At 49.3% G+C, this 9174-nt stretch overlaps 1 protein-coding gene across 1 annotated transcript; it reads right to left on the bottom strand.

The window, feature by feature from the left end:
- Positions 1-1797: 1797 nt before the first annotated feature.
- On the bottom strand, positions 1798-3518 carry FAM181B (family with sequence similarity 181 member B). Its single transcript, XM_048055237.2, has one exon. It carries the CDS (start codon positions 3379-3381, stop codon positions 2335-2337), a length of 1047 nt encoding a protein of 348 aa, XP_047911194.2. The 5' UTR covers positions 3382-3518; the 3' UTR covers positions 1798-2334.
- Between the last annotated feature and the right edge of the window lie 5656 nt (positions 3519-9174).

The raw sequence follows: 9174 nt of genomic DNA, 5'->3' as shown, positions 1-9174 counted from the left end.
GAGCTTGTGAAATGAATACATTGCTTGGTGAAACCCTAAATGAAAAAAGGCATTCTTTTTCCCTTGACAGAACATTGCATTATAAACCTCCCCTTCCTCTGCTTGGCCTGCTGCAAGCACAGATCTGAGGTGCACAGCTCAGGTGAGAAAGCTGGGCAGTAAGGTCTGTTAGCAAACACCATCAAGCTGCAATACTCCCAACAGCTGCTGCTAATATGTGCTACAAATTCTCACTCACAGCAGTGAGAAAAAAAAAAAAAAAAAAGAAAAAAAAAAACTCTCCAACCAAAGTACCCCCCCAGTAAGTCTTTCTAGACAATCGAAGATGTAGTTATACATAAGCTATGTTTGGACCTGGCAGCATGCTGATCACAGATGCAAACTCGCACTCTCTTCCCTGGGAGATCTGCCAAGGATGGAAGACAGCGGGATGGAATCCATGGGGTAGGACATTGTCCAGTCAACCAAACCAGCAGCGGGGCAGGATTAACCTAATTTGTAGCTACCTTGGCTGGACTGGCTGCCCATTGTTCCTCATACATGCTCTCATGAAGCTTAGTTAAATAAACTAATGCAGAATTATACTTGAAAAGTGTGTTTCCTTAAAAGCACACAGCTGGGCTCAGTCCAGCTAATGGATGCTGGAGTATTGTGGCTGTTCATCCATCATGGTTCCTTTCCATAAAGCTTGTATAGATCTTGGGCAACTTTTGGGGAGGAAAGAAATGGTGTAAGTTATACGTACATTACAGTTCTTGCTATTTAAAAGTAAAATTAAGGCAATTTCAGATACAAATTATCTCACGGTTTATTTCCAGATCTTGTTTCACTTCTCTGTATATCTCAACTTCTTGACACTAAGTCCCTTAAAAGTTAAATCTGGCTTGATGAATGAATAAAAAATAAATAATAATAATAATTAAAAAAAAAAAAAAAGCTTTACCTTTCACATCTTGTAAAGATAGGAGGCACACGGATTTATCACCACCAAGGGTAAAACTCAGGCTTATCCGTATGTGAATCCCGTTTCAAAAACAAACAATCAGCTTGGGACTGGCAGGGAGCCAAGCTGCAGGATTGCCTTTTAAGACTCGCATCTCAATAGGAAACCTCCAAGTATTTTGATCTGTTTTTATAACTGTAACAATTTTCATCCCCTGACTTTAGTAAGGTATTATCAGTCCCTTCTTTCTAGTAAACTAAAGAAACAGTCACTACAAATGAAGGCTAAGCAAGCACGGGTCGCTGTGGATAAAACACAGCATTTCAAAAGATTTAGGAAAGACAATAACCACTGCCTGTCTTAACTGCTGCCAAGAAACACTTAGAGAGGATGGAGACGCGGTGAAAAACACTGGAACACTGCATTTCAACAGCAGTAAGAACCACAGGTCTTAGATCTACTGCGTAGCTTTATTTTTATAGGACCTATCATAGACTCTTTTACATAACTTAAATGATTATCAAATAATCTCCTGTACACAATGAGACTGAGCCACATTGCTTTCTGAGCTTTGACACATTCCTGAAAGAAATCCAATGGTCTGTAGGAATCACATAGCTGGAGCAGCTACAGTACATTTTTGCCCAGAACTTATGCTGTCAGTTAACTTAAATTGCTGTTTGCAAGATCCTGCAAGACATTGTTAAATTTCAGGACACCTAGGATTTGGTAGCAGCATTTGTTTTCAAATTTTGCTTCACTGAATTGTTTTTACTCGCCTTTTGTGTCCTCAGCTGAAAATTCTCCAGCACTTGGGATGCACGCACGGCTGTGAAAGACATTAAACACACCGCAAGAGTTGACTGAGTTTTACTTCCAAACTGAAATCATTTACAAGTGGTCAGGGCTGCCTTCAAGGAGAGCAGCCCCCGTTGCAATGTCACACCGGACACATAAATCAAGTCGCGTCTGCCTACAGTAACACAAAACCTGACCCCTAATGAACGCTAATGCACCGTAGTCACTGTGCACTATAAAAACACCTGAAGGAATCGAGTATTTCACGTTTTTATTGGCACACCGCAGCATCTCCCAGGCTGCAAGAGGAGGAGGCGACTTGCCAGGCACTGAGACATCCCAGATCCCAGTGCTCTTCCAACGGGAGCTGTGGCTGGCTTTCGGGGGGCTGGCAGGGCGAGCGCAGCCCTCAGCCCCTCCAAGGTGGCCGAACCCAGCTCTTCCCTCACCACCGTGAGCATCCACTGGGTCCCATCCTGAGCCCTCATCCAGGACTTGGCCACCCCACAGGAGGTGGGCTCGCCCGCTCCCTCCTTCCCCCCGCGTTACGGTCCGTGTTCGAGGCCCAGGGGGCCGAGCCCACCAGCCTTGCCCTACAGGCCGGAGTAGGTGGCCCGGTGGTAGCCGGTGCTGTAGTCGTAGGGCACCTGTGGCGGGGCCAACGGGCACTCAGGGAAGAAGGAGCCAAAGGCCTCGCTGCCGGACTCCGCTCCGCCGGAGTAGAGCGTGCGTAGCGCCTCGGGAGGTGACTTTTTTGGGGGGCTGCAGGGCCCGGCCGGGCTCCAGGGCGGCTCGGGGTACAGCAGCCCACCCAACAGCGGGTGGTGGGCGGTGGGCAGCGGAGGCAGCGGAGCCTCGTAGAGGCCGTGCTCCAGCCCCAGCTCGGCGGGCAGGCGGGCGGCGGGGAAGGCGTCCTGCGGGGCGGCGTGCTCAGGCAGCAGCGCTCCGTAGTCGGGGCCCAGCAGCTCGAAAAACTCGGCTGCCTCCGCCCCACCGCCTTTCTCCGTCTCCTTGGAGGCCGGCGGAGGCCCGCGGGGCGGCAGAGCCGGCTCGGTGAAGAAGGAGGGCGGCAGGTTGCGGGCCCGCAGAGGCACCTTCCGAGGGCCACCCGCAGCCGCTGACCCTCCGCCGCTTCCTCCACCTCCTCCTCCCGCCGCCCCGCAGCCGCTCGCCGAGCCCCTTCCCGGCTGCAGGGAGCCGAAGAGGGCCGCCAGGCTCTTGCTCTGCAGGCTGCTGGCCGCCGTCGAGGTTTCCCGGCGAGGTGGCGGGGGCTGCTTGGCCGGGCAGGCGGCGGCGGCCGGGGAGGAGGAGGAGGGCGGCGGCGCGGCGGCGGCGATGATGCCGGTGCAACGCTTGATCTGCTTCTGCAGGTATTTCCTGTGGTTCACCTTCCTCTTCGACTTCACCGGCTTGTCCAGCGCCAGCTTGATGTTGCTGGAGGCCGAGTCGATGAAGCTCAGCAGGTCCCTGGTGGCTTCCTTAAAGTCCCCCGCCTCGCCTCCGCCGCCTCCTCCTCCTCCTCCTCCTCCTCCGCCCTCGTAGCCCTTCTCCAGGTCGGCATAGCCCAGCAGGCCGCCGGCGGGGAAGCAGAAGGAGAGGAGGTGGTGGTGGGGGCTGAGCAGGGCGGCTGGCACGGCCATGGCCGGCGGCGGGGCGCCGCCGCGCCGAGCTCCGCAGGGCAGCGCCGGGCTGCAGGCGGCGGCGGCGGGGAAAAGGCGGTGGCCGGGGGAGGAGGAGGAGGAGGAGGAGGAGGTGGAGGAGGTGGAGGAGGAGGGCTCAGGCGCGGGGCTGGCCCCGGACCCTCCCCGCCTCCCCACCGTGAGCACGGGGGCCGGGCCGGGCTGCGCGCCCCCGGCCGGGGACAGCGGCGGCGGGGTCGGGGGCACGGGCGTCAGCTCTTGGACAGGTGCATCGCTGCCACCCCCCGGGTACACAGATCACAAACACACCCCCAAGGTGGGTACACAGCACCCCCAGATCACAGACACCCCCCAAGGCAAGTACACAGCACCCCCAGGTCACACAGCACCCCCCAGGCCACCCCCTCCGGGCCAGCTCTGTGGAATGCCCATCACTAGCATGTCACCACCCCAAGCACCGTCCCCACTCCTGCCGCCACGGCCCCGCTGGCACAAAATGTGGGATCGAGCCTGGCATTGCCCGTCAGGGACTGGAGATGCACTCCTGCTGTGGCACCAGGCGGGACGAGGGCATGGCACCAGCCTAAATTAGTTTGCAGTGAGTTTTCTTCCAAGCGTAGTTATGTACATGGCTTGGGAAAGTCCGGCGCTGTGATTCAGAAGAGATTTTAACAGCTACTTACTTATGTATGCTTCAAGAAGCGTTTGGGCAATGCTCTCGGACGTATGCTTTGATTCTTAGGTAGTCCTGTGTGGAGCCAGGAGGTGGAGTCAATGACCCTTGTGGGTCCCTGACAACTCAGGAAATTCTGTCATTCTATGTGCTCAGTGAGGCAGCCCTATAAATCTTTCATATTCCAGGTATGTGGAAAAAAAAAAAAAAAAAAAACAGCTCCTGAGCTCCTGAAGGAACTATACCGCCTTTTCAGGGGGTACGAAGACACTTTTACCTTTAGAAAATTGTACGTGTATTTTTAATGATGCAGAATAGCACTTTTCTCAACCCTGTGAGGGTTGATTTATCTTTAGTGATTTTGTATGTCCAAATATGAACAAAGACACATATCTGATTTTGACTGAAATGAAGTGAGTTTTCTTGGGATGCACCAATTCATTAGAAACACAGCAGGAAGGACAAACCAGAAAGCAAAACTCTGTGGAAGGAAAGGGAAGCAGGCTGCTTCCTCAGAATGTACTTAGTGGTGAAAAGGAAAAATCAGCCAAATTCACCCCACTGTGATTTCAAACGCTGATTGAACGCAAAACAAACAAGCATTGGAATGAGAAAAGAGGGGGAAGCACATATTTCATGTGAGAAAAAAGGCTCAATATCCTCTACAAAACAAAAATGCTGATTTTCTCAGTCTCTCACACAGCGCCTCGCAGCAGCAGACCTTGCTCACAGCGAGTTTCAGAGCTGACTGAAAACACTCAGATTATTTCCAAGGGTCCGTTCCTAGCTTGGTGGTAATGTTTGGCTGGAACCGAAATCTTCTCATGGGAAGGATCCATCTCTGCTGCAGGGGAGGAGCAGCCCAGCATCAGCAGCAGCTCTTTCCCAAAGCATGGGCTCATACTGAGTTTCTGTCCATGCAAACACATCTGGGAGCTCTGTGTTGGGCATTGGCCACGTCTCAGCAGGTCTCAGCAGCAGCACATCTGGGCCAGGTCTCACAAAGCCGGCTCCATGTTCTGTGGGAGCCTCCCTGAGCCTCTTTTTGAGGGGAGTTGCCCTGAGTGCAACTGTGTAATTGAAGCAAAAAAAATATCAGATAGAGAGCTATGGGAAACCTATATATCTCTCCATATAAGAATGTCTATATAAGGGGTGGATTTAAACTGCTTAGCTGGAGTACAACCGACACGGATTAGCTGCCCTCGGGTCCTGTCAAGCCCTGTCAAGCTTTGCAGCCTGCTCTGAGCTCCCTTATTGATGGGGAAATGTAAAGAACAACATATACATCCCCTGCGTTCTCCACTGCATAGTTTTACATCCAGTTTGAGGCTGCTTCAAATTGCACAAGGGCATCACTATCTGCCCAGTTTGGGGCCATTTCTGGCCAACGTGAGCCAACACAGTAACAGTGGCAGTGGGGTTGTCCTCAAGTTTTTAGCTGCTTCGGCATTACAGCAGCGATATTTCATAGCAGCTCTAAAGGGGTTTGCTAATGAGGCTGGGTGGTATTATATGCAGAGTGGCTAAATATCCGGTGGCTTAGAGAAAGACGCTGAAAGCCCTGGCTTGTCTTCTGTAAGGCTGAATTCATTCAATTAAACAGCTTTGAGAGCTCAGATACGGTTTAGTGGGAGACTTTATTACCTCCTAAAAATTGGAGAGTATTAAAACAATTGTCAGGCATGCAAAGCAAACTTTGCTTTCATTCGTGCTAAGCAGACAAATTTACATATTCTAGACCAGATCTGGAGATTTAGAAAGCTTTCATAATTGCATTAAACATGCTTATTCTCTGTGTTCTCTCAAGCAGAGCTGATTACCCCAAGTTGGGCAATGCCTGAAGGGAAATTTGCTAAGCCACATGATGTCAACAACTTGCAAAGAAGCCTTGTTTTTTCCAAGGAAATAGCAGTTTGGTTATTCCTGCAAAACGTCTCTCTTGCCCTTCAGCCGTATGAGCCAATGCTTGTCTTCTGCCTGCGCTTGCTCAGGATTGCGCTGCTCAGCCTGAGCATGGTGGCAAGCACTGAAACTTCCTCTGTGGGCTGGGATCAGACATGGAAATGCTTGGACCAGATGTCCAGGTCCCTCCACTCACTCCTGGGGGAGTGAACTGGCAGCAGTCCCCCAGCCCACACCTCCATCCTACTGGGAAGCATTCAGTGCTCAGTAAGGGGCTCCAGGGGCTCCACTGCTATTTTCTTGCCCCTTTCACATAGGAGATGTATCTGTCTTGCTCTGATTTCTTTCTCTTCCTCACATAGGTAGCAGCAGCATCTCGAGAGGCTCTGAGAATTAAACCAAGGCTTTGCAGGCAGCAGACCTGGCTCCCATAGTGGCACATTCGCAGCCTGAACTGAAGGGAGTAGGGTCACACAATGCTCGCTGGCTCAGGCTTTGCACAGCCCACAAATCCAACTCTTAGCCACAAAATCAAGCCCTTAGTGAGGAGAACAAATTGTTATCCCTATGGGCTGAGTGGGCCAGAAAAGAGAGGTTGTCTTAGGCAGCAGAGGCGTTAGCAAGCAAGCAAGCCTTGCCCAGCGTTACAGTGTCAGCTCCACACTGGAGGCACTTGCAGAAGCAGAATCTGCCCTCCCGATGCTCATGACATCACCTCAGGGTCCAAACCCAGAGTAAATCCATCACAACACAGGGATGGGTGTGAGATCCAGCCTGAAGGAAACATCTCATGCCAAGAACATGGGCAAGGAACATCCCCTGCTTCACCCTGTCACCAGCCAAACCCTCCCTGGGGGAAGGCAAACCAAGCCCCTGATCGCCAGTGCTCCTTTTCCCTTCACTGCAACATTGGTAAGGCAGCATGAAAGCAGGAGCACCTCTGCAGCAGGGGAAGGAGGACTTTTTTTTCCTGCTTGGTTGTACAGGCCCGTATGGTTATGAAGTTATGGGAAAGTCTCACTTCCCAAACAGGTGTCACTGTCCGAAACCTACAGTCTCATTTCCTGATCGTGTCTTAATCTGCGAGTTGGTTGTGCAAGTTGATTTCTTGCACATTCTTATATCAGTGGGAATTTCTGCCCTTCCCTGACAAGTATTATAGGCAGCCTTTGACATACAGCCCTACAGGACCTAAATAGGCTGCTATTCTTTCCCTACACTGAAAGGGAGCTTTGTGCCAGGGATTCATTAAACTGCACTGCACAGCCCTTCATAAATGGGCTCAATAATGAACAGTCGATTTAACTGGAAAAGCTGCTGGAGCTGTTAAATTAAAGGGAAATAAAGTGCACTTCAGGCTCAGTCTGCCAGAAGAAAATGTTGACCTAAAAAAATCTTCATTTTACTGAATCTCTGCAAACAGGCTAAAATCCTCAAGAAGTTAATACTGACAACAGTTAGAGAAATTTTAAAACATACCGGTTTGCTTCCCTACTAATAAATAAAGAAAAACTAACAATAAAATATTCAGTAAAATCAGAAGTGGGAATGAAGGGGCATATTCCACATACACCAGGAAGAATGAATATATGTTCCTAAATTTATTATATGTGCATAGATATTAAGTGGAGTGGCTCACCCAGTCCTTACATGCCTTAAATAACTACAGACTGTAGAAAGTCTCAGCTTCATAAGATGCTATTTTATTCAAATTAGTTTATTAGCAGACACAGGAACACAGACTTGGCACCCTGCAAATGAAGCCCTTTTACCTCTTGAGGCCTCTGGACACCCCCTCTCAGTTTCACCTTCTCTCTCTTCACTTCATTGTGCATTTCATGCTCTCCTGGAATACATTCCTCCACAAAGAAAGGACAGGGAAGTTTCTGGTGGCTCTTCTGGCACTGGTGAGCAGGTACCATGAGTTTCTGTCACACTGGGAAGAGCTGTGCAAGGACAAAGGCCAAAACAGTGCTGTCCTTGTTGAGGGGATTGGCCCTGCATGGGCCGTCACCCATGGAGGCCCTCCATGGGCTCTCACCCAGGCCATGCTAACTTCTGAGATGCCACTGGAGACTTCAGGATCTCAGCAAAGTGCTTGCTGAGATAGATAAGGGTGTCTGAGTTGGGATGAGAGTATTTATATGCTTATCTTAAGCAAATAGAGGGGAAAAAAAAAGAAAAAGAAAAAAAAGAACATCCACATGTAAGGATGAGAGCTGGTAAAGAAATAGTTGATCACTTGGGCCATCACCCAATTGACTTTGTATATCCAAGGTTTCCACTGGAACCAAGTGTATAAATTCATCAGTGAGAGATTTATTTCCTGTTTGCCAATATTTTCTGAAATCTTTGGGATTTCTGAAATGTTTGGGTCCAGTCCCGCAGCAACCTGTTCTGGGATCAAGTTGTGTGCCAAACAGATTGGTAGTTTGCCCACGTGAGGAGTGAAGGACTCAGCTGAAACATGGGCCATGCACTGGGGGACAGCATTTAATCTCCTAGATGATTAGAAAAGCCCATCACTCAGCTCAACCTGAGTCACCTCCTGGTTTTATGAATGGAAATCTTTATTTCAGTGAGGTAACTCTCGCATAAAACTGGGGTGCCTTAGTGGTGCATTAGCTCTTCCATGGGAGCCATCTTGTCCTTCTTCACCTGAACAGTCCTAAATATGTTTCTGCAGCTGTGTTACACACTTTATATACAATTTCACTTGAAGGAAATGTGTCTATGAGAACATAGTCTGGAAGCTTAAGGACAAGAAGATGAGACGAAGCACACGATGGGGAAGAGAGCATGTCCAAATCCACTTTTTGGGGCACCTCTTCTGGAAAAAAAAAAAAAAAAAAAAAAAAAACCTCAGCACCAGATTCAAAAGTTTTGTCAGTTTTTTCTTGCTTTGACTGGTTCAGGTTATAGCTGTTTTTCCATTCTTTAAGGTTTCCATTTAGAGAAAAGTTATGGTTATATTCTTCATAGTGTGGTGACTTTTCTCCAAATCTGCATAATTTTAGAGGTGATGGCAGCAGGCTTTCAGTTCACCTCTGCAGTTGCCTTTAGTGGGTTGAATATTTTTTTTCATATTTTCTGAAAACATGAGGAAGAGTATGTGCTGTCATGTCTTCCACCTACATTTTGCATAATTATTCATGGGTTGATTACAAATGCCCCGGTATAGGTTAAAATCCCATAAAAGTTGTAAAGCCATTAAC

The sequence above is a fragment of the Anser cygnoides genome, chromosome 1 (assembly GCF_040182565.1).
Source record: "Anser cygnoides isolate HZ-2024a breed goose chromosome 1, Taihu_goose_T2T_genome, whole genome shotgun sequence".
Taxonomy (NCBI): Eukaryota; Metazoa; Chordata; class Aves; order Anseriformes; family Anatidae; genus Anser; species Anser cygnoides.
This window is presented reverse-complemented; position numbering and strand designations above follow the sequence as displayed.

Coding starts and splice junctions, on each gene's coding strand:
- FAM181B (XM_048055237.2), bottom strand. CDS start 3,381: ATGGCCGTGCCAGCCGCCCTGCTCAGCCCCCACCACCACCTCCTCTCC.